Raw genomic sequence first — 26,137 nt, forward strand, 5'->3', positions numbered from 1 at the left:
CGTGATGGACACACAGGTTTGCGGCCTGTTGCAGTACAGTTGCTACTCTGTCTTGTAATCAGGCGTGCACCTGTGTGTCCATCACGTGACCAGGCCAGCAAGCGGAGATCTTAAAAACCATAAAGCGGTGATATTGGAAAATTGTGAGAGTTGCGAATCGCACCAGTCTCCCACTGAAACTACTGGGCCGACGGACTGGAACGCGTGACCTGCAAGTAATTCACATGCACCGATGGAAAATAATTCATAGTATCAAAGTTTATTAATTTTGGTCAATGCACTAAAAATCAGAACCATTAATTTTGGATTTTGCTGCAATTTGTAGAAACCTCCATGGATCATAAAACCCTGGCAGATAAGCATGCGGCTAATGGACGGAATTCCAAGCAGACGGCTTTAGGATTTTTATGGTTTGCACAGAACAGAACAGCTGGGACGTGTTTTGCAGGGAATTCCCGCACATAATACCACTGAGCATTACAGAAAGCAGCAGGTTGCATCGGATGCCGTATCCAACAAATTCACTGTGAGCAATGGCCGGGATCCAGACGTGGCCGTGCAGCAGCCGCCCACTTATGGATAAACCCACGAGTGTGTATTTTATGGCTCTAGGCAAACTGTTCAGTATCAAAACCGCCTAGAGAAATGCAGAAAACCGGACAGGATGGGACGATCTTCAGCCTGAGAATGTTATACAGGTAGCAGAGCTGAGTTTGTCATACAGGCACAGCTGAGTATGCTAGTTATATAGCTGTGGTCAGGCACTACCGCAGAGCCCTTACTCATGTCACCAGACTAGGGGTCAGCAGCCATGGCACCACGGACGATGGTCTGGTAACCTCTGGAACTCGCAGCAGTTAGCTCCTATGGGGGTTCCAACAACAGCTGAGCAATTGTGCATATTAGGGGTTGTGGTTTCACAAAAGCTGGAGTTCCAGAGGTTGCTGCACCCTTTACCAGACCATCGTCCACAGTGACAGGACGCCAGATAAACAACCGATTAAAACACAAATTCAGCTCTGCTACATAACATACACAACTAAACAAGTGTTAAAATAATATTAAAGCGAACCTCTGGTTCAAGAAAAAAATAAAAAAATCAGATTAGCTGGGGAATGACCAGAAACTTACACGGTGCCCTCCTTTTAATTGCAGATACGCTAATTCTCAGGCTCCAAGATGGCGGCACCGCTTCTCAGACTACGTGGTGGTCCAAGACACGTCCTGCTTGTCCAGCCCTGTTCACATGAGCAGCTCTGGCCAATCCAAGGGCAGCGTCTTAGGCTGCCATACGCAAAGTCTGAGAAGCGGTGCGGCCATCTTGGATGAGGAGGCCGGGAATGGATAGATCTGCAGATAAAAAGGACTCCACCAGGTAAGTGTTCTGTTTGTCACCCAGTTAATGTGAATTTTTTTTTCTTAAACCGGAGGGTCACTTTAATTTAAAGTACACATCCACGGATTATTATACATGAATCCAAAAAATATCCATTTGCCTATAGATTTGGCTTTTTTTTTTCCAAATAAATCACCTAGAACTGCATTTCTCATGATGCGTTGGTGGCAAAACTTACCATTCAACCTTCTCCAAGCCATGTAACATTCACATGCAGTACCATTTCTCACCAGCGTGTCTGTAAATCCATCTTTTCCATATAAACCAATGCAATAGCGCCCCCACCTATATAATGAAGTGCAGCATATATACCTTTAGTTTAGGAAGCAGTCATTCCCACACCTAAAAGGGGCTTGTGCTTTTGTGTAGAACCTGTACTAATTAACCCTGATGTACCCATCGCCTGTATAATAGGTTTATACTCTTATTCGTGCTTGCTTGGTGTTGAAGGCAGAGGCCACGACCGAGACTGGAAATATTTCTTGAGTCCTTGAAGATTGACAGGTGGAAAGTACGGGCCGATCCTCTTGCGTATCCACCACTTGCCCTCAGCGGAATGTGTACCCCAGATGCGGGTGAATTTGTACCGGAAGTGCTCTCCTCTGATCCACCTGCAGGGGGCGGTAGAAGGAGAAGCATGAATATGAAGAGTTACAGGTTCAAAGGAGACAAGGAGAACGGGTTATGGTAGAGGACTGGTATGACAAGACTTATTGGGTGACAAACTGGTGCCGTAAGGTCTTCTTCTCACTTCTGTATGGAGGAAGGGAAGTGACAACATGGAACCAGGACTTCATATCAGGGGAAGGTCCGCCTTGGCAACCAATGTTCTATCCTATTCCAATTTATCTGAAAATCTGTTCTGTGTTTCTATGCAAATCTATTTTTTTTCCATGGTAACAGACTACAAGCAAAGCCCCTGTAGTCTGATCCTTCAGCCATATTCCCTTCCATCCATCCCCAACTTCTTGCTAGCTTCCTGGTAAGAATTAGATGGGTGGGAGTGTGACAGTGTTATCAGACTACACAGAGTTTGCAGTCTGTTACCATGGAAACACACAGGCATGCCTAGGAGCTGTTTACACAAAACAAAAAGGAGATTTTTTTTTAAATTAAGAACATTTGCAAAGTTGGTTTAAAATAAAGATCCGGTTGTGAAGGTGAACATGGCCTTTAAGCCTAAACGCAGGGCTCTGTAAAATCTGGACCTAGTCATGATTCAGGCCACGGGAAGAAGCCCCCACAAAAACTTCAAGACTCGTTCTCCACTTTGGACAGTCCATACTTGTAAGAAGAGTGCTTTGACGATAAGTTGATCACAAAGAGTCCCTCTCCTAGGACCTCCAGCGATCAGCTGTGATCTGTGAGGAAACCTGGCAGAAAGTGTTTTGTTTCCAAACAGCGCCACCACAGGGCAAATAAAGCATTACACAAAGTCTGTGTAATGCAGGATAGATCGGGTCCTCCAGAGCGAGAGACGCTCTTTGTATCTGCGCTCCACTATGGGATGAAGATCCGGAACAGAAGACCCCCCCCCCCCTAATAAAAGGGTGTTATAGGATTTTTTGACTACTGACTTGTTCTCTGGATAGGTCATCAGTATCTGATCGGAGGGCGTCTGACACCCAGGACCCCTAACTATCAGTTGTTTGAGAAGGCACCATGCTCACAGTAGTGCCGCAGCCTTCTCCAGCTTTTCCTAGGCCATGTGACATCACGTTCATTGGTCACATGACCTAGGCGCAGCTCAGCCCCATTGACGTGAATGGAACTGAGCTGCAATACCAAGCACAGCCACTATACAATGTACGGCGCTGTGCTTGGTGAGCAGGGAGAAGGCCGCGGCACTACTCAAACAGCTGATCGGCGGGGGGTCCAGGGTATCAGACCCCCACCAATCTGGGTGGATGAGAATGGGTTTTCTAAACTGGACAAGCCCTTTAAGGTGATAAAAATTATTTGCCGATTCTGGGAAAGATGGGTGACAACCAACAGGTCTTTCCAAGACTTCGAAATGGCCTACAGCAGGGATGCTCAACCTGCGGTCCTCCAGCTGTTGCAAAACTACAATTCCCAGCATGCAGCTATTGGCCATGCCGGGAGGGCCATAGGTTGAGCATCCCTGGCCTACACAGCATAGTGATGGTATGGGATCGGGAACCAGAAAAAGCCGCCTTGTGGGGCTTCCATTCCAGTTTCAATTCGGCACACCCAGCTTTCCCAGGTTCCCGATTGAACCCCTGCATAACCGCACCCCAATAACCGTGAGTTAACCGGTCCCCAAAAACTACTCAAAACGACGGCATTTAAAGGGAAAATTTAAAATTTCGTCTTTGTGGCTCCGTTGTGCAAGGAAGTGGTTAAACGCGGCGTACTCCATGTTGCCCGGTAGCAGCTGCGAGGGGGCTTTCATGCTCCTATCACATAAGCGGCCGGGTGTTATGACATCTTCCAACTGTACGCGTTAAAAATTAGAAGCAATATTTGAGTTTTTTTTTTTTGGTGTGGGGGTAAATCTCACAGACAGCTGTAATTAGTTCCAGAGGGCAACAGCTGTCCCCCCGGCCGAACAGCTGAGAGGTTTTTGGAGGGAAAAATAGGAACTGTGTTTTCTGTCAAAATTAACGACCTGACAAGAGCGGCGAGGGTGGGGAATAAGCCGAAACATGAGTTTTATTATTCCATCCATGCCTTTAATATACGTGATTTGCCTTTTTTTTATTTTTTTATCAGGAGACCTCTTTGTAGGGTTTCCCTCCTAATTGTAAATCAAAGCTGGGACGTCGGGTGGAGAAACATAAATTCATTAAAAGCCATAAAAGCCTCTCACGGTTTTCAGCTCGGGCCTGTTCGCCGCGGATATAAAGTCATCCCAGTGTGTAAAGTCTCCAGCAATTAATAAGCCGATTTTTTATTTTTTTTAGATTGAATCTCGCATTTCACCAGAATTCCACTGTGGCCGAGGTGAGATGTTTCGGCAATGGAAACGCGCGTGTGTGTATCGCCGGTGCTAATAAAACCGCGCCAGGTCAAAGCGACTGGTTAATTGGCGCATTAAATAGGGGGGGAGGGGGGGGGGACACTGTGGGAGTTGGGTAAAACGGGAAAAAAAAAAGTTCTGTACAATATGGCCCTGTCTGTATCATAGAGATGCGTGTATGCAAGGGGTTCTGTGGGCTGCAGGACTTTCTCTATAAAATGAGCCCTTAAAGGGGGTTTCCACTTTTCTGTAAATAATTCAAAAATATATATATATAAAATATTCTACAATTTTCAAACCAGCACCTGGATCTGAATACTCTTGTAATTGCATGTCATTAAAAATGTTATATAGCCACTGAGCTATTCACTGAAGTTTATCTGTATAGCGCCACCTGCTGGTTGTTGTTTTCTTATTTCTTTGTCCTGCTCAGAGATGGTCGCACATGCTCAGTTTCATCCTTTAACTGCCTCCTGAGCTGTGGTAGGGAGAGAGCGGCTGCAAAAAGGACACGCCCCATGAGTTGTGGTAGGGGGGGAGCTGCTGCAGAAAGGACACGCCCCCATGAGCTGTGATAGGGAGAGAGCTGCTGCAGAAAGGACACACCTCCTGAGCTGTGATAGTGAGAGAGCTGCTGCAGAAAGGACACCCCCCCTGAGCTGTGATAGGGAGAGAGCTGCTGCAGAAAGGACACACCTCCTGAGCTGTGATAGGGAGAGAGCTGCTGCAGAAAGGACACGCCCCCTGAGTTACCAGCTTGGAGATCTCTGGATCCCTGTGAGGTACAGGGCCGGTTCTAGCTTTGCTAGAAAGAGATTGTCATGTTCTATACAGATTTTCACTTTAATCATGGGGTAACCCATTTAAAGAATATAGAATGAAATGCTCTGCAACCTACTAATATATTTTGTGCAACATTTTCTCACCCTTTTTAAAATCTCTGCTTGCTGTCAGCGAAATAAGAGCACTGATCTAATACTAACCTAGACCTAACGCTTCTCACAGCTGAGGGTTTTGTGACAACTGAATCCAGTCTAGGCAATCCTCTGCGAGTTAAACACATTTGTGACGCTAATCTCTTTCCTGTGCTGCTGGTTTGTTACAGTGTATCAGTGCAGGTAACAGACTGCATCAGTCTGGAGTCTAGACTGTTCACTCACAGAGGTCTGTGTAGATGGGATAGGATACCCTTGTAGCAAACCTTCAGCTGTGAAAGGTATTAGAATGGTATGCATTATCAGCCTCGGGATGGAAAAAAGGATGCTTCCATTCACTGACAACAAGCAGAGATCTTCAAGATCAAGGAGGAGAAAAGACTTTATTTTAAAAGGGTTTTCCAGAACTTTTTTACTGATAACCTATCCTCAGGATAGGCCATCAATATATGATCGGTGGGGGTCTGACACCCAGGACCCCCCCCCCGATCAGCTGTTTGAGAAGGCACTAGCGCTCATAGTAGCCCCACAGCTTAGCCAAGGCCAGTGACGTCACATTTATCGGTCACATGGCCTAGGCCAGGCATGTCCAAACTGCGGCCTTCCAGCTGTTGCAAAACTACAACTCTCAGCATGCCCTAATAGCTGTAAGCTATCCAGGCATGCTGGGAGTTGTAGTTTTGCAACAGCTGGAGGGCCGCAGTTTGGACATGCCTGGCCTAGGCGCAGCTGAGCCCCATTGAAGTGAATGCTGCAATACCAAGCACAGCCACTACACAACGTACGGCACTGTACTTGATGAGCTGAGAGAAGGCGAGCACCAGCGCCTTTTCAAACAGCTGACTGGCGCGGGTCCTGGCTATCGACCCCCACCGATCAGATACTGATAACCTATCCAGAGGATAGGTCATCAGTATAAAGGTCCAGGAAAACCCCTTTAAGCTAGTGAGCTGCAATATTGTTAGTCCTGGTGACCACAGTGGTGCATCTACACTCTACAGCATGGAACCTAACAAACAGCTCTTCATATCTCAGCTTCCTGGACCCCTGTAAGTTTGACATGAAGAAGGGGGCTAACTTGAATTTTTAGCTTTTGATTAAAATGAATGTCCACATATAAATACAATTTTGTTTAAATCTAATTAGTAATCATCACGATATTTTCTGATACACCGCTCAAAAGACATTAAGCTATATGATAATATTGTGTATCTTGCTACCACTAGAGGGAGATAAAGTATCTTTCTTATACACTGTGTTATTATTGAACACAATAATAACAGTGTGCAGTGAGCTCCCTCTAGTGGTGGCTTCAGGCAAATGGGATTTTATCATGCAAATATCTATGCAGGGGCTCTGTATCAGAAAAATGGAGCTCATACCACTTCTTACATGATATTAAAAGGTGGAAATTCCCTGCGACTGTGATACAGTGATAGCGCACTACAGTCACATACTTATATAAGGTACGGTTAACTGTTTAGGTGCTGCCTCGCCAGGTTCTTTACTCTCGGTAAGTTGACAGGAAGCAGGACTCTTGTGGATTTAATATGTGGGGGAGGTGTAACCTAATCCAGGCTTGGACTTGGCGCTGTCCCAGGCCATGATTATCTGACTTGTTGAGCAGGCCACAGTATTAGGCAATAAAGCAAAATGAACAATAAACTGGAAAGTGCTTTCATTTTTGTGAGTCCTCCGGTAATTCCTTTTATGTTGCAGTAGCTCCAGTGATAGGGGCTTAAACAGTACCCCCCTACTGTAACCAGGACACAGACCCTCAGCGGCTCTAGCAGAGGAGGACACTGAGCTGGGCTTAAAAGTAGTGGTTTTATAAATTACAGTTACTTAAAGGGGATGTCCAGTTTAGAAAACCAATTTTCATGCACTCTATTAGGTAATTCTGAGTTAATCGAGGAGGTCCTCTGGTTACAAAGAGTGTCTCTCGCTCTGGAGGACCTGACCTGTCCTGCCCTGCACCATACAGATAACCCATTGATATAAATGGACATTGTGTAATACTTTATGTCCCCTGTGGTGGTGCTGTAGGGAATCTGAACACTTAGGCCTCAAGCACACGACCGTTGTTTTGGTCCGCATCAGAGCCGCAGTTTTTGTGGCTCGGATGCGGACCCATTCACTTCAATGAAGCCGTAAAAGACGCGGACAGCACTCAGTGTGCTGTCCGCATCCGTTGCTCTGTTCCGTGGCCCCGCACAAAAAAAAAAATTACCGGTCCTATTCTTGTCCGTTCTTTTCAACGGGGCCGTAATGTGCTGTCCGCATCCGCACATCTGGATCTGCACTTCTGTTCCACAAAAAAATAAAACATGTCCAATTCTTGTCCGCAATTGCGGACAAGAAAAGGCATTTTTTTATGAGAGTGCCGGTGATGTGCGGTCCGCAAAATGCGGAACGCACATTGCCAGTGCCCGTGTTTTGCTAGCTCTGGCACCCCCCACCTCCTCTCTGCCGTCTTCTGTGTCTCTGTTACTAGGGACGGACCTTACCCGACAGCAGGCAGTGGACTGCAAATTAGGTGGAAGTGAGACCCCTAGTGGTCATTACTTTTTTCAGATGAATGAAGTGATTACGAAATTTGCTAGTTACATCAGTCTCTGTTAAAGGAAATGAAATTGTGTGAAAGCACAGGGACACCTTAAAGGAAAGCTCCAGTCATCACATGATTGTAAACTGATGACCACCTTGTGGAGACTAGAGATGGTCAGGTGGATCTGGGTGGAGCTTAGTTGTCACATGACTGTGTACATCTACTAGCTGGCGAGCTATAGCGGACACATTTCCTGGTGTAGAAAAAAACAAAGTGCCACAGTAAGAATGGTAACAGGCTGCTACAATGTGGAGACTTTACTGTAACAGAGTATATGGAGCACCAAGCTTTTAACATGGGAAGCCACAGATGCAAAAAAAAAAGTAAAAATATTTGAGTGGAGATTTCCGTATAAGGAGGGAGGATAAATCCTGATTCGAAGATGCGATTTAGAAAAAAATAAAATAAAACAAACACTTGCAGTACCATTTTCCAGCACTTGGAGCAGCAAATCCTTTTAAATTAGATTGAAGATAATAGAGATAATACTGATATAAGTTTTATAATATAAAATATCATAAAATGTCACCCTGCTGCTCACAAGACACTTACCTCGGGGGTCCTTTCTCCTGGAAGGGGTTGAAAGCCAGGAGTGAAGTTGCTGTGGGTTCATTAGCTAATAGCTTCCCAGCAAGATGTATCATCCATTCATTCTGTTCATAGGTCTGCCATGGAAGGAACACATGAGATACAGCAGCCTCAGTCATGTCAAAAACACTGCTAAAATACTAAAATAAATTCTGAAAAATTACCTAAAAGTTAAATCTATGATGAATGAACTATAACGACTTCCATTCAAATAAAATTAAAAAAATTTATTTTTCTGTAATAAAGTGCAGTACCTACACAGCCAGCAGGGTGCGCATTTACCATCACAATCACTGGCTGTGTCATTGATTGGTGGTGAAAAGGCTGCAGAGTGTAACTGGTGTGGTATATATACACACACATATATATATATATAATCTACACTGAACAAAAATATGAACGCAACACTTTCCGTTTTGCTCCCATTTTGCACGAGCTGAACTCAAAGATCTGAAACACTTTCTACAGACACAAAAGACCCATTACTCTCACATATTGTTCACAAATCTGTCCAAAATCCGTGTTAGTGAGCGCTTCTCCTTTGCCGAGATAATCCATCCCACCTCACAGGTGCGGCATATCAAGGTGCTGATTAGACAGCATGAATATTGCACAGGTGTGCCTTAGACTGCCCACAATAAAAGGCCACTCTGAAATGTGCAGTTTGATCACACAGCACAATGCCACAGATGTCGCAACGGTTGAGGGAGCGTGCAATTGGCATGCTGACTGCAGGAATGTCTACCAGAGCGGTTGCCCGTGCAATGAATGTTAATTTCTCTACCATAAGCCGTCTCCAAAGACGTTTCAGAGAATTTGGCAGTACATCCAACCGGCCTCACAACCGCAGACCACGTGTGACCACACCAGCCCAGGACCTCCACATCCAGCATGGTCACCTCCATGATCGTCTGAGACCAGCCACCCGGACAGCTGCAGCAACAGTCGGTTTGCATAACCAAAGAATTTCTGCACAAACTGTCAGAAACCGTCTCAGGGAAGCTCATCTGCTCGTCGTCCTCATCGGGGTCTGGACCTGACTGCAGTTCATCGCCGTAACCGACTTGAGTGGGAAAATGCTCACATTCGATGGCGTCTGGCGCGTTGGAGAGGCGTTCTGTTCACGGATGAGTCCCGGTTTTCACTGTTCAGGGCAGATGGCAGACGGCGTGTGTGGCGTCGTGTGGGTGAGCGGTTTGCTGACGTCAACGTTGTGGATCAAGTGGCCCAAGGTGGCGGTGGGGTTATGGTATGGGCAGGCGTATGTTATGGACAACGAACTCAGGTGCATTTTATTGATGGCATTTTGAATGCACAGAGATACCGTGACGAGATCCTGGGGCCCATTGTTGTGCCGTTCATCCACGACCATCGCCTCATGTTGCAGCAGGATAATGCACGGCCCCATATTGCAAGGATCTGTACACCATTCCTGGAAGCTGAAAACATCCCAGTTCTTGCATGGCCAGCATACCACCGGACACGTCACCCATTGAGCATGTTTGGGATGCTCTGGATCTGCGTATACGACAGCGTGTTCCAGTTCCTGCCAATATTCTGTAACTTTGAGCCACAATCAACAACCTGATCAACTCTACACCACGGAGATGTCTTGCACTGTGTGAGGCAAAAGGTGGCCACACCAGATACTGACTGGTTTTCTAACCCCCCATCCCTGTAAGGCAAAACTGTGCACATTTCAGAGTGTCCTTTTATTGTGGGCAGTCTAAGGCACACCTGTGCAATATTCATGCTGTCTAATCAGCACCTTGATATGCCACACCTGTGAGGTGGGATGGATTATCTCGGCAAAGGAGAAGCGCTCACTAACACGGATTTGTGAACAATATTTGGGAGTAATGGGTCTTTTGTGTCTGTAGAAAATGTTTCAGATCTTTGAGTTCAGCTCATGCAAAATGGGAGCAAAACCGAAAGAGTTGTGTTTATATTTTTGTTCAGTGTGATATATATATATATATATATTTCAATAGGATCCAAAAGGCACCCCCAAAAATCTGTACATTTGCCGTGTGCACCATATATACAACCAAATTAACCAATTTGGGAAAAATACGGCTGGCACTCACTATGTGGTTCACATCAAACAACTATTTTATTAGTCCTAGTTCACAATGGAACGAAAACAACAATACATATATTAATATACGCACTATAAATTAAAAAAACGTTCAAACCCCTAAAAAATTTGTGTAAAATATAATAAAACACAGTTAAAATCTATAATACTGTTGCACAATGAGAATCACAATCTTTTTTTAACTTAATAGTAGTTGATATCCAAGTCTCTTGTATTTGGGAGCTTGTGTCTTTAAATGTGGGACGCTATGGCGTCGGTTCAATGTCCGCTATAGATTTGAAATCCTCAATCCAAAGACAGCAGTAACTTTTTGTATCAAAATACTAGGAGGGTGTTGTTGCCTTTTACAATTGAATGTGACAGTCCTTATATTATGGCTTATGATGTTTTTGCCTGTAAGGGGATGTCGCTTACCCTTCTCAAGGGAGTCTTCAGCAGTCAGAATCGTCCGCTTGTTGCACCGCTCGCTTTCGGCGTCCTCGCACTCTGATGTTGGTCACGTGTTGTCTCAGAGGTATCGCGGGAGTTGGAAACTATGTTTCGATGTACCTACGAGCGGTGTTGTTTTAAAAATATCGAATGGAGCGCTCCACTTCTGAAAAGATGATTCAAATTTTGTCGTTCATGTCCCAACTATTGCAATGTTCAGGGATATAACGCTAAACGCGTTTCGAGGACTTCAGTCCTCTTCCTCAGTAGCGCGTTTAGCGTTATATCCCTGAACATTGCAATAGTTGGGACATGAACGACAAAATTTGAATCATCTTTTCAGAAGTGGAGCGCTCCATTCGATATTTTTAAAACAACACCGCTCGTAGGTACATCGAAACATAGTTTCCAACTCCCGCGATACCTCTGAGACAACACGTGACCAACATCAGAGTGCGAGGACGCCGAAAGCGAGCGGTGCAACAAGCGGACGATTCTGACTGCTGAAGACTCCCTTGAGAAGGGTAAGCGACATCCCCTTACAGGCAAAAACATCATAAGCCATAATATAAGGACTGTCACATTCAATTGTAAAAGGCAACAACACCCTCCTAGTATTTTGATACAAAAAGTTACTGCTGTCTTTGGATTGAGGATTTCAAATCTATAGCGGACATTGAACCGACGCCATAGCGTCCCACATTTAAAGACACAAGCTCCCAAATACAAGAGACTTGGATATCAACTACTATTAAGTTAAAAAAAGATTGTGATTCTCATTGTGCAACAGTATTATAGATTTTAACTGTGTTTTATTATATTTTACACAAATTTTTTAGGGGTTTGAACGTTTTTTTAATTTATAGTGCGTATATTAATATATGTATTGTTGTTTTCGTTCCATTGTGAACTAGGACTAATAAAATAGTTGTTTGATGTGAACCACATAGTGAGTGCCAGCCGTATTTTTCCCATTTTACCTTTCACTTTTTAGACTGTTTGAGTGAACAGTCTTTCGTCTAGAGCACCCCTACCTGATTGAGGAGGGTGGTGAGCTATCCACAAATTTCTCCAAATTAACCAATTTGCCAGAACACCTACCAATCATCATGATATTTTATTCTTTTTATTTGCATTACAGGCTGCGCATTACTTTTCTGCAAAGAAACGGTGTCCATGACCGGCAGACGACTTCTTCTACTCTAAACAGATCTACAGAGCACGCAGTGCCCATGACTGGCAGACAACTCCAGGTCTATAGAGTGCACAGTGCCCATGACCGGAAGACAACTCCAGGTCTATAGAGGTCACAGTGTCCATGTCATGACCAGAAGACAACTCCAGGTCTATAGAGCGCACAGTGTCCATGACCAGAAGACAACTCCAGGTCTATAGAGCGCACAGTGTCCATGACCAGAAGACAACTCCAGGTCTATAGAGCGCACAGTGTCCATGACAGTGTCCATGACCAGAAGACAACTCCAGGTCTATAGAGCGCACAGTGTCCATGACAGTGTCCATGACCAGAAGACAACTCCAGGTCTATAGAGCGCACAGTGTCCATGACAGTGTCCATGACCAGAAGACAACTCCAGGTCTATAGAGCGCACAGTGTCCATGACCAGAAGACAACTCCAGGTCTATAGAGCGCACAGTGTCCATGACAGTGTCCATGACCAGAAGACAACTCCAGGTCTATAGAGCGCACAGTGTCCATGACAGTGTCCATGACCAGAAGACAACTCCAGGTCTATAGAGCGCACAGTGTCCATGACCAGAAGACAACTCCAGGTCTATAGAGCGCACAGTGTCCATGACAGGAAGACAACTCCAGGTCTATAGAGCGCACAGTGTCCATGACAGTGTCCATGACCAGAAGACAACTCCAGGTCTATAGAGCGCACAGTGTCCATGACAGTGTCCATGACCAGAAGACAACTCCAGGTCTATAGAGCGCACAGTGTCCATGACAGTGTCCATGACCAGAAGACAACTCCAGGTCTATAGAGCGCACAGTGTCCATGACAGTGTCCATGACTGGTAGACAACTCCAGGTCTATAGAGTGCACAGTGCCCATGACTGGCAGACAACTCCAGGTCTATAGAGAGCATACAGTGCCCATGACCGGCAGACAACTCCAGGTCTATAGAGCACACAGTGCCCATGTCATGACCAGAAGACAACTCCAGGGCTATAGAGGGCACAGTGTCCATGACCAGAAGACAACTCCAGGTCTATAGAGAGCATACAGTGCCCATGACCGGCAGACAACTCCAGGTCTATAGAGCACACAGTGCCCATGTCATGACCAGAAGACAACTCCAGGTCTATAGAGCGCACAGTGTCCATGACCAGAAGACAACTCCAGGTCTATAGAGTGCACAGTGCCCATGACTGGCAGACAACTCCAGGTCTATAGAGTGCACAGTGCCCATGACTGGCAGACAACTCCAGGTCTATAGAGAGCACAGTGCCCATGACTGGCAGACAACTCCAGGTCTATAGAGTGCACAGTGCCCATGCCATGACCGGCAGACAACTCCAGCTCCATAGACAGCATAGTGTCGATGACCGTCAGACAACTCCAGGTCTATAGACAGCATAGAGTCCATGACCGGCAGACAACTCCTGCTGCAGCTCACATGCAATAGACAGTTCTATAATGTGTACAGTCATCTGTGAATATCATTAGACATTTCTATGGATACAGAGCACAGCTTGACAACAGCAGCTTGTGGAGTGTTTGGAGTATAATACTGTACGCTCACACATATACACTGAATTGCTGCAATTCCCTATATGGGCTTCGGTTCTCTCTTCCTCCCTCTCTATAAAGCATTTAATATACAGACGTGGACAAAATTGTTGGTACCCTTTGGTCAATGAAAGAAAAAGTCACAATGGTCACAGAAATAACTTTAATCTGACAAAAGTAATAATAAATTAAAATTCTATAAATGTTAACCAATGAAAGTCAGACATTGTTTTTCAACCATGCTTCAACAGAATTATGTAAAAAAATAAACTCATGAAACAGGCATGGACAAAAATGATGGTACCCCTAACTTAATATTTTGTTGCGCAACCTTTTGAGGCAATCACTGCAATCAAACGCTTCCTGTAACTGTCAATGAGACATCTGCACCTCTCAGCAGGTATTTTGGCCCACTCCTCATGAGCAAACTGCTCCAGTTGTGTCCGGTTTGAAGGGTGCCTTTTCCAGACTGCATGTTTCAGCTCCTTCCAAAGATGCTCAATAGGATTGAGGTCAGGGCTCATAGAAGGCCACTTTAGAATAGTCCAATTTTTTCCTCTTAGCCATTCTTGGGTGTTTTTAGCGGTGTGTTTTGGGTCATTGTCCTGTTGCAAGACCCATGACCTGCGACTGAGACCAAGCTTTCTGACACTGGCTAGTACATTTCTCTCTAGAATTCCTTGATAGTCTTGAGATTTCATTGTACCCTGCACAGATTCAAGACACCCTGTGCCAGACGCAGCAAAGCAGCCCCAGAACATAACAGAGCCTCCTCCATGTTTCACAGTAGGGACAGTGTTCTTTTCTTGATATGCTTCATTTTTTCGTCTGTGAACATACAGCTGATGTGCCTTGGCAAAAACTTCGATTTTTGTCTCATCTGTCCACAGGACATTCTCCCAGAAGCTTTGTGGCTTGTCAACATGTAGTTTGGCATATTCCAGTCTTGCTTTTTTATGATTCGTTTTCAACAATGGTGTCCTCCTTGGTCGTCTCCCATGTAGTCCACTTTGGCTCAAACAACGACGGATGGTGCGATCTGACACTGATGTTCCTTGAGCATGAAGTTCACCTTGAATCTCTTTAGAAGTCTTTCTAGGCTCTTTTGTTACCATTCGGATTATCCGTCTCTTAGATTTGTCATCAATTTTCCTCCTGCGGCCACGTCCAGGGAGGTTGGCTACAGTCCCATGGATCTTAAACTTATGAATAATATGTGCAACTGTACTCACAGGAACATCTAGTTGCTTGGAGATGGTCTTATAGCCTTTACCTTTAACATGCTTGTCTATAATTTTCTTTCTGATCTCTTGAGACAGCTCTTTCCTTTGCTTCCTCTGGTCCATGTCGAGTGTGGTACACACCATATCACCAAACAACACAGTGATTACCTGGAGCCATATATATAGGCCCAATGGCTGATTACAAGGTTGTAGACACCTGTGATGCTAATTAGTGGACACACCTTGAATTAACATGTCCCTTTGGTCACATTATGTTCTGTGTTTTCTAGGGGTACCATCATTTTTGTCCATGCCTGTTTCATGAGTTTATTTTTTTACATAATTCTGTTGAAGCATGGTTGAAAAACAATGTCTGACTTTCATTGGTTAACATTTATAGAATTTTAATTTATTATTACTTTTGTCAGATTAAAGTTATTTCTGTGACCATTGTGACTTTTTCTTTCATTGACCAAAGGGTACCAACAATTTTGTCCACGTCTGTATGTGTAGCACCAGGCGGCCTGGGAATAGTCTCACAAACTAGACAACAGAGAGACCTTATTATGAGAGCCTGTTATACGACATGTTTTTTGGCAAGAGCTTAATGTATCATTAAAGTAAGCGCCACCTGGTGGTCAGCGCATGCCATTACACGAGCACATAGCACCTGGTGTAAATAACATGCCGCCCGCTGCAGTTTCTGCCTCAGCGAGTACCAATAATGTATTAAATTTCATTTTTATTTCCAAATAAACCTTCATTTCCTCCCATTTTCTCTGCGCTCTTACCCGCCTGCTTACATCATAGTGATGTGCTGCAGATCTTGCCCAGAGACATACGGGGCCTCATGTGCCGTGGCAGGGTTGGTATGGCTCCTGCCAGTTTTTCCCCCATTCGGGGGCGAATGACTCACACCGAGCCCGCTCCCTGTGGGCATACGGAAGCGAGTGCCAGTTCTGCAGACAAGGAGACGTGTTTACAGCCGGAGCGGATTCCCTTGCTGATTCATGGAGACACAGCTATGGACTGGTTCTCAGTGTGGGATATGTGTCAGGGCGCTGCCCATGGTGCCGACATTTGCTCCTCGACTAGTTTACGACGTGACTCCGGCTCCTTGCTTTCCACACCAGTAGTTTGGGCAGAGGCGTTAGCGCTGCTTCTTGCTAGGTGGAGGCTACTGCCAACTTTTAGCCATGGACATCGGTTGGCTAAAAGCTAGGGGATCGCCCGAGAGACTGGCATCCTCTGCAAGGATAATGGCCGTGCCTAGTGATGCAACAGCGAGGCCTGGCACAAGGCATGTAATCATTACCTACAGGAGGTTAACCCCTTCCCAACCTATACAAGGAGCATGACACTGTAAGAAATAGCCCTGGCAAAGCAAATTTAATTAATGGACTTAAAAGGAGTGGTCTTTTTCTGCAGAGCTCCCCTTTAATGCTCCTGCACCCACAAGAACAAATAGGGAAACCCTGGTTTGAACTCCAGTTAGAGGATGGTAAAATAAAGCTGGAATGTCCGATAAAAAGCAATAAGTTTTTAATGTCCCTAATTTCCTTAAAGGGGTTGTCTAACTTCAGCAGATTGTCTCGTAGAGAAAGTTAATACCAGGCACTTACTAATGTATTCTGATTCTCCATGTTGCCTCCTTTGCTGGCTGGATTCATTTTTCCATCACATTATACACTTTTCGTTACCATGGTTACGACCACCCTGCAATCCATTAGTGGTGGCCGTGATAAAGCGTCAGCCTCTCTGGACCGTGGGAGCTCACATAGGCCAGTGCTTTATCCTATAGTGTGCAAGCACGACCACCGCTGATGGATTGCAGGGTGGTCGTAACCATGGTAACGAGAAGTGTATAATGTGATGGAAAAATGAATCCAACCAGCAAAGGAGGCAACACGGAGAATCACAAAACATTAGTAAGTGCCTTGTATTAACTTTCTCTACATGAAAAATGTTATTTTGCTGAAGCGACACAATCCCTTTAAAGGGGTTGTCAAGTTTATAAATATAATGTATGGGGGGGGGGGGGGGTAAAGAGTGGTTGTAAAGATCATCTCTCAATCTGGAGGACCCGTCCTGTATTACACAGTGTAATACTTCATCTGACCTCTGGGGGTGCTACAGGGAAACCAAACATAGGGGGAGATTTATCATCTGCCTTGCGCCTGAAAAGTTACATTAAAAAGTCGCAAAGATGTGTTTGTAACTATTTAAACACAACTTTTTTTTTTCAAACTAGTCTCATCACCCGGTTTTTACACCATCCTCGCCACTTAAAGAGGGCGAGGCAAAGGCAGGAAGGGGGCGTGACCAGCACCAACGACAAATTTATCTTCAATAACGCCAGTTTTCTGGCGCAAATTATGCCGGAAATCTACGGCAGCTCTGAGCTGATGTAGATTTCTGTTTAGGCGCGCGGACTGCAGCTCGTCATAAATTAGATGCATCTTCCGCCAGCGCAGGTCTAGATATATCTCCCCCTTAGTGCCAGGTCTCACCACATATTACAGCTGAACGATGAAGGTCCCGGCAGGTGGGCACCTTGGGATCGGCTTAAGGGATCCTTCCAACGAGTGAGAACTAACTGTCCAAAGTGAAGAACCCCTTTAAGAGGTGTACAAAATGTGCCCCCCTAATTCCTAGATGCCCCAATTGATCTAACCCTCTCTCCCATTGGTTCCCTTAGTCAGTTGACTAGCCCCCCATGCCCACTAAAGTTGGTGGGCAAAGGTAGGAATGTAGCTCCAAGTCCAATGCACCCACCCCCATATTGGTGGTGTGGCCAACCTCTACGGCATTTTTTGTGGACCGTATACGGAACCATTCATTTCAATGGGTCCACAAAAAAATGGAAGTTACTCTGTGTGCATTCCGTTTCCGTATGTCCTTTCCGCAAAAGCAATAGAACATGTCCTATTATTGTCGGCATTACGGGCAAGGATAGGACTGTTCTATTAGGCCTCCTGCACACGAACGCGTGCGCCCCGTGGTCGTGCTGCGGCCAGCAACATGGGGCCGCAATGCACGAACACTGTCCGTGTGGCAGCTGCAGCGGATCGCCGACCCATTCACTTTAATGAGTCCGCGATCCGGCCGTTCCGCAAAAAGATAAGGGACATGTTCTACCTTTTTGCGGAATGGAAGTACGAGACGAAACCCCATTGAAGTGAATGGGTCGGCATCTGTGATACGGAATGCCCACGAAACGGCACCGGTGTATTGCGGATCCGCAAATGCGGTCCGCAATACGGCAACGGGGCGCCTTAGGGGCCAGCTGTTCCGTTCCGCAAAATACGGAATGCAAACGGACATCATCCGTATTTTTGTGTATCTGTTTTTTTGCGGACCGCAAGATACATACGGTCGTGTGCATGAGCCCTAAAGGAGACTAAACTTTCACATGCTTTTGTGTTTCAATTCCTGACTATTTTCAAGATCTCTGCTTGCTGTGTGCAAATTTGCTGTGTGCAAATGAAAACAACCTTAAATCACACCCAGAGGCTGAAAACCCATCCTGACCTCACAGCTGAGCGTTTGCTACACTTGCATCCAGTCCAGACAATCCTCTGTGAGCCAAACTGCCTGCTCTCTGGGCTGATACATTTTACCGGCACTGGTACATTGTAACAAACCAGCACAGGTGTGTGGCTGCTGCCTCTGACTGACAGGCTGTAACAAATCCTCAGCTGTGTGACAACACAGGAAACGGTGACTGCTTCACTTTGCTGACAGCAAGCAGAGATCTTGCAAATGCTGAGGAAAGGGAACGCAAAGTAATATTAGAAATTTGCAGGACTTTTATTGCAAAAGAGGAGTGGGGGAAGGCGGCACATTGCGACGGCTCCTCTGCAGTCTACAGTAAAGAGCCTTGCAATGGTACAGGCATGGAGCTACAGCAGGGAATCGCTCACCAAGCAATTCCCTAATATATTGGTGGCATTATGGGTTCTGGATGACCATACATGGCCGAGGGGTCCCGTCACATTGGCGGCAGCAGGCAGTATACCAGCGGTGCCCGCCGACCGCTCATTTCCCTACAGATGGACTCCATTATTGACGAGGGGACGCTACAATGTGTGAACTGCGCTGTGTAAATCCCAGAGCGGGGGGTCCCGGGCAGTTAGGGTGGTGCGGCAGCGCTCAGATGCTGCTGGCTTGTGTCAGGATGTGAGGTGTGAATTCGACTGGCAGAAGGCGAGACGTGAAACACTAGTGCATTGTTCTGAGCGCACGTTCCTGACCGGCAGCGGCAATCCCTGCCCCGTGCACGACCATCCGGCCTGGATCTCAGCCTCTGGGGGGCTGCAGGAGCTGGGCTCCCTTCAGGGGTCCCGAAATCTACTTCCACATGCCCAGGCTTGTGTTGATAAAGCTTGAAAAATTCTGAAGCTTGGAAAGTTCTCTGCGTTTCCAGCTCTTGTTACACTGGATCTCTGCTTGCACGCAGTGAATTGCAGCTCGTCGACAATGTATCAAGGAGCCGGATGTGATACCAGATCGGTTCACTGACATCAAGCAGAGATCATGAAAAGCTTGAAAAAAACTATATGCTGCTGTTTGTCAGTAATATCTGTGTCTGGGGAAGATGGGTGGCAACCAGTATGGCCTCCAATCCCACGGGTGATGTCACCCAGCTTTCCTATCACCCATACTGGTAAATCTGCCTCTTTATGCAGTGATATTGAAGCAGGGGATTTATCCTTACATGAACAGGTTATATTTGCCATTCAGGAGCCCAGGAAAGTTGGGTGACGACCCCTGTAGTCACTGCATAATTAGGCAAGGTGAGTAGTCCTGGCAGCCATATTGGTTGTCACCCAGCTTTCCTGGACTCCTGAATGGCAAATCTAATCTAGTTATGCAATATGATATTCCCTGTATTAAGAACTTTAGAAAAGCTGGGTGACAGCCCTGTTAAGGCTGGGAATGGAGGCCATACAGGTTGTGACCCAGCTTTCTTGGACTCCTGAATGGCGGATCTAACCTGTCCATGTAAGGATACATCCCCTGCTTCAGTATCCCTACATAAAGTGACAGATTTACCATTAAGGATTATGGGAAAGCTGGGTGACACCCCTAAAGAGACTGGGAATGAAGGCCATATTGGTTGTCACCCAGCTTCTCTAGACTTCTGAATGGCAAATCTAACCCAGTTACATAGTGTCATATTACCTACTTAATGAGGCAGGTTTACCGCTAAGGGTTACAGGAAAGTGCCATGGGGGGGGGGGGGGGGCACCCAGCTTTCCCAGGAGCAGATTTAACTATGGCTGAATATTACATACAGGCTGAAGCTGGTGAATCACTGGAGGAACAGTCACAAACGCAGAAGGAAACTGTATTCTGGGCTATGTGCCATGCAGAATGCCCATGATGCCTCTATGGGGCCCTTGAGAAGAAGGGGCCCAGCACTTCTATGGCATGGGAAGGGGGCCACAACCTCTGGGAAGCAGGGGTTTACTGCACTTACCCTTCATTTCCATATAACAGACCACGTCCACATACGCTGTGACGGTGCCAACCAGTGACTGGCACAGTGACACGACACCCCAGAGCTGCAGAAACGAGTAGCTGTGGCTAAATATTTCTCTTGCACACGCCCGGCCATGCCCGCTGCCATTAATCTAACACCCCCCTTCCCCCCAGCATGTCGGTCTCCCCTGGGTGCCAGCTGCCCGCTGCCTTTTTGACTGTAAACACCGGACGATCTGTTATTACTGGACGCGGCCCTGCATAGTAAATACCAGCGACTTCCACTCACCGCGCCCCCGCCCGGGATTTATTTAACCCTTTCTCCAAATAGAAGGGGTCCCGACGTCTACTGATTTAACTAAAGTGCACTTCCCCTTTAAATATTCTAATCTGTTCCTGGGAAAGTTGGGTGGCCCCTATGTGGGTCGTGCCCCAGCTTTACTGTATGGTACATCCTCCTAGATATACATAACCAGGCAGATGTGCCATTCATTACCTGGGAAAGCTGGGTGAAATTCCCTTGTAGGATTTTTAATGGTGGGCATATCACAAGAACTGGCCTCCAGTTTACATGGACCCAGCTTTCCCAGGGACAGACATACAGTGATATTGGGGTGGGGGACATAGCACCAGTCATTTGGTAATCTGAAAAGGCTGGGTGAGAGCCCCCACATAGAGAGGGATAACCCAACTTTCCTGGACTCCTGAACAGCACTGGTAATGCAGAGAATAGAAGGGGTGAGATATACCACTGCATAATCTACCCACAGACATCAGAGAGTCCCGACAACCCAGGTGGGAGCTATATCGTGGTTGTCACCCTAAAAAGCTTCCATGAGGACCCCACACGGATTTCAATAAGCACCATGTAATACTTCATGTCACCTGCGGGGGCGCTGCAGGGAAACCGCACACTTGCTGCCAAGGTCAATCACAGCCGATCACTGGGAGTCAAATGCACAATTGATCAGCTTATCTTCTTACAAAAAGAGATTGTTAGAAGTGGACAGCCCCTTTAAATTAAAGGATTTTCCCACTATAGGAATCGGTGACAGGTTTAGGATATGCTATCACTTCCTGGTGTCCGACGGATGGACGCCACGCTTGTCTACAGGCCGTGTGTGGTATTGCAGCTCAGCCCCATTCACTTCAGTGAAGCTGCAATACCAGATACGACCTATGGACAGGTGTGGCGCTATTTCTGGATGAGAGCGGCCATGTTTTTTCTAGTCCAGAACACGCCGTTTAAAGGGGTATTCCAGGTAGAAAAAATAATCACCCATCCACGGCATAGGTTATGAATGCTTAATTGCAGGTGGTCCGACTGCTGGGACCCCCACCTATTGGCAGAATGGGAGACCCCGACCGCAGAAATCCTGGCAACACACCACAGTATTAACAATGGGTGTACCCCTTTAAATATGCCTGTGCATGTATCTATGTGTTGTCACCCTGAGTTATACACTGTATCCAGGGACAACACCCCCCCCCCCCCCTCATATTAACTCTTTCCATCCCCGACAGGCAGGTAGTACACAGAACACACCACCTGAATACACTACAGTCACTTCAAGATGGAAAATTCTTTTAAGAAACAGAAGCGCTGCCTTCCCTCCCCCACCCGCCATCATTTGTAAAACGATCCCCTTCCACCCCGGACTGCTCGTAAACGCGGGTATTTGCTGTGGGATTAGCCAGTGGTTATTTACCGATGGCGCGCGACATCATCCCAAAAATAATCAAGGCAAACAGAAGCGCGCGGCTGGGGCGCAGGGTAAACACCGCGCACATAGTTGTGGGGATCCCTGAAAGGACCATTTGTCTGCGGGAATATTAACCATCAGCGGTTACGAGCGCCTGCGCCAATCATAACTGCGCTGTTCACACAGCGGGACGGGTCCCTGCGAAAACATCAGTGTAATCCAGGGGAAAGACTGGCCACACAGACTAGCTGCTGGACAACTACCCCCAACCTCCGATGGCGCTCTAATTTGCATCACAATACAGAATGAATATTAAATATGATTGGATGTGAGGTGCCTGATGATCCGGAAATACGGAAGACTTCCTCACTTATATCTATCTATTCTCTCTCATATCTATCTCATAGATAGATATAAGAGAGAGAGAGATAGATATGAGAGAGAGAGAGAGAGAGATATGAGCGATAGATAGATAGATATAAGAGAGAGAGAGATAGATATGAGAGAGAGAGAGAGAGAGATATGAGCGATAGATAGATAGATATAAGAGAGAGAGATAGATATGAGAGAGAGAGAGAGAGAGAGAGATATGAGCGATAGATAGATATAAGAGAGAGAGATAGATATGAGAGATAGATAGATATAAGAGAGAGAGATAGATATGAGAGAGAGAGAGAGAGATATGAGATGATAGATAGATATAAGAGAGAGAGATAGATATGAGAGAGAGAGAGAGATATGAGATGATAGATAGATATAAGAGAGAGAGATAGATATGAGAGATAGATAGATAGATATGAGATACATAGATAGAGAGATAGATAGATAGATATAAGAGAGAGAGAGAGAGAGAGAGAGATATGAGCGATAGATAGATAGATATAAGAGAGAGAGATAGATAGATAGATAGATAGATAGATAGATAGATATGAGAGATAAATAAATAGATAGATACATAGATATGAGATAGATAGATAGAGAGAGAGAGAGAGAGAGAGAGAGAGAGATGAGAGAGAGATAGATATGAGAGAGATAGATAGATAGATGGATAGATATGAGAGAGAGATAGATAGATAGATAGATATGAGAGAGATATGAGAGATAGAGAGAGAGATATGAGATAGATAGATAGATATGAGATAGATAGATAGATAGATAGATATGAGATAGATAGATAGATATGAGATAGATAGATAGATAGATAGATATGAGATAGATAGATAGATAGATATGAGATAGATAGATAGACAGATATGAGAGATAGATATGAAATATCTATCTAATATCTATGTATCTATCATCTATCCATCCAGACTTCTATCACTACAGGTCCTTTTATAAGGACCACTGACTGGCCATAAACGAGTGCTGATTGACACTATTACAAGTCAGTCGGCGCTCGTTAAAGTGTCTTTCCCGCTGCCATCTGAAGAGTGATGTTTGGCGCGCTCGTTTAGCGCTCGCTCAGCCCCATCCAGTCTGCACACAGTCGGCGGCACGTCCCCTGTTCACACCAGGCAATGATCATGTGATGTTCTCATGGACAGGTATTCGGCTGACCATCGGCCCGTGTAAAGGGCTGCAGTGTAATGAATCATGTGATCGCTGTGGGCTCTGCTGATTGGCTGTGATGGGCAGGTGCAGTAACGCCCGCGTCCTCCTGTCCACATTAAGGGTCTGGTGAGAGGTTTCCATTAACAGAACGGCAGTGACAGGAAGAACAATAGGAGGCTTATTACCTGGAAAGCCGCGAACCACATCAGCCAGTCGAGGCGGTAGTGGTAGGGGCTGATTACACACGGCCGGCGGGTTAAATTGCCCGGTTTGCAGTTAAACTCGTATTCTTCCCAAACAGCGTTGGGGTCTTTGGGATCCAGACTGGACGTCCCCTGGATGATCACCTCCGTCCTATCCTTGGTGACACTGGGTGAGAAATACAACGACAAAAAATATGATAAAAATCGGCAAGCTGAGCAGAGCCTGTGTATGTTCATCCTGAGCAGCCTGATTCAGGATTTGAGACTTCGGGATCGTTTACACGAACGTGTGAAGCCTGTGCCCGTGCTGTGGACCGCAAATTGCGGTCCGCAATGCACAGGCACCGTCCGTGGGGCAGGCGCATGGGGATTGCAGACCCATTCACTTGAATGGGTCCGCGATCCTTCCGTTCCGCAAAAAGATAGAGCGAGTTCTATCTTTTTGCGTTGCGGAGGCACGGAACCCCAGGAAGCACTCCGTAAGGCTTGCCTAGTGTTCCGTTCCGTATCTACGGGTTTGCGGACCCATTGAAATGAATGGCCACGGAACGGTGCCCGTGTATTGCGGATCCACAAATACGGTCCACAATACGGCAAAGGGCAGCACACGTTCGTGTGAACGAGCCCTTATAAAGCAGTTTCCACCAAGGCCCCAAGCAACTGAAATTACCACACAGCCCCATCTTAAGATGGACAACATATATAGCGCTGAACCTGAAGAGATCTATACCACTGTGCATCCTGAGCATCCTGATTCATGAGTATGGATTTACAACAAATGCTTACACCTTTGTAAGTAGAGTACCGTAGAGTCCGCCAAAGCCCCAGGCAATGGCTAACACCGTGTAGCCTCATCTTCGCATATACAACATCATGAGAAAATAGTCTCAGCAATGTAAATGAGAAATAAAACTCTGCTCATCCTGAGCCGCCTGCTGCATTAGTACAGAATAAGGACAGAGACTTGCACTTACTCAGGCTGAGCAACATCCATTGCGACTGCAGGCAACTGAAACTACCACATGGCACCCATCTTGAAGCAATCTACACCACTGTAGGTCTTCAATAAATACAGTTACACAGGCAGAGCAGCTTTCAACAAAGCTCCAGGAACCATGTAGCACTGTTAGCCCCCTTTTAAAAGATGTGCTTACTTTAAAACACTCTACTATCTGAGCAGGACCTATAGCTATGTTCATCCTGAGCTACCTGATTCATGCAGATGTACAACATATACCCTTAATTAGGCAGAACAGCTTCCTCAGAGTGCTCCAGGCAACTGATATCACGATATAGCCCCCCTATTAAGATGTACAGCTTAGTTTAAAACACTCTCTACTATCTGAATAGGACCAAGATATGTGCTCATCCTGAGCTAACTGATTCATGGGTGCATATCTAGAACATATACACTGACACAAGCAGAACAGCTTCCGCCGAGACTCCATGCAACTTATATCACCATAAAGCCCCCTTTTTAAGATGTACAGCTTAGTTCATGACTATTTAAGCAGGACATATGGTCATCCTGGGCTTCCTGGTCCATTGGTAAAAATGTACAAAAAAAAAAAAAGGACTTGCACAGGCTGAGCAGCTTTTGTGGAGGCTGAAGGCTACTGAACTCACCCCATCGCCCCTATCACGTACAGAACCAATCCTGGGAGAGATCGACACCAACGTTCATCCTGAGCTTCCTGGTTCATGAATACAGAATTACTATGAAGTATGTAAATCCCAAAATGTTGCAAGGAGGCTCTTATTTGCGCTATACTCAGCGGGGTGCTGGCGTCCAGGGGACGGAAAGTTCTCAGATTCGGGTGAGTCCTGACCCTAGGGTCACAGGTGCAATGTCGCCCCGGGGTCATGCGCTGTGGAGGTCACCCGCTGGTTATCCTCTGTGCTGCTTTACACTGCTGCGTCACATCAGGAGGACGGAAGGGATGCGTCATTCATTAACCCTTCCTCCCCCACTCCGAGATATCGGGGGCGAGGATTCCCACAGGTGGTCCTTCCAAGAGGCGCGAGCGTAATCCGCTGCCAAAATAATCAACGGGACGTCCAAAGATGAGGACAGCGAGGGGTCTCACCGCTACCCGATCAACATCCTGCCATGGGGGTGGAAGGGGTTAATCCTGGCCCACGTCCTGGTCCCCGGGGCCCGTCTAGAGCTCGATTATGAA

At 46.2% G+C, this 26,137-nt stretch overlaps 1 protein-coding gene across 2 annotated transcripts in view; it reads right to left on the minus strand.

Moving 5' to 3' along the window:
* Positions 1 to 247: 247 nt before the first annotated feature.
* The window catches only part of LMF1 (lipase maturation factor 1), a 199,022-nt gene continuing 173,132 nt past the window's right edge, over positions 248 to 26,137 (minus strand). For both annotated transcript variants that reach the window (XM_044303094.1, XM_044303095.1), the window contains exons 9-11: positions 23,940 to 24,123; positions 8,472 to 8,584; positions 248 to 2,007 (exon numbers count right to left, since the gene is read on the minus strand). In XM_044303094.1, coding sequence (XP_044159029.1) covers positions 1,821 to 2,007; positions 8,472 to 8,584; positions 23,940 to 24,123 — 484 coding nt within the window. In that variant the 3' untranslated portion in view covers positions 248 to 1,820. The remainder of the gene's footprint in view (positions 2,008 to 8,471; positions 8,585 to 23,939; positions 24,124 to 26,137) is intronic.

The sequence above is a fragment of the Bufo gargarizans genome, chromosome 8, assembly GCF_014858855.1.
Source record: "Bufo gargarizans isolate SCDJY-AF-19 chromosome 8, ASM1485885v1, whole genome shotgun sequence".
Taxonomy (NCBI): Eukaryota; Metazoa; Chordata; class Amphibia; order Anura; family Bufonidae; genus Bufo; species Bufo gargarizans.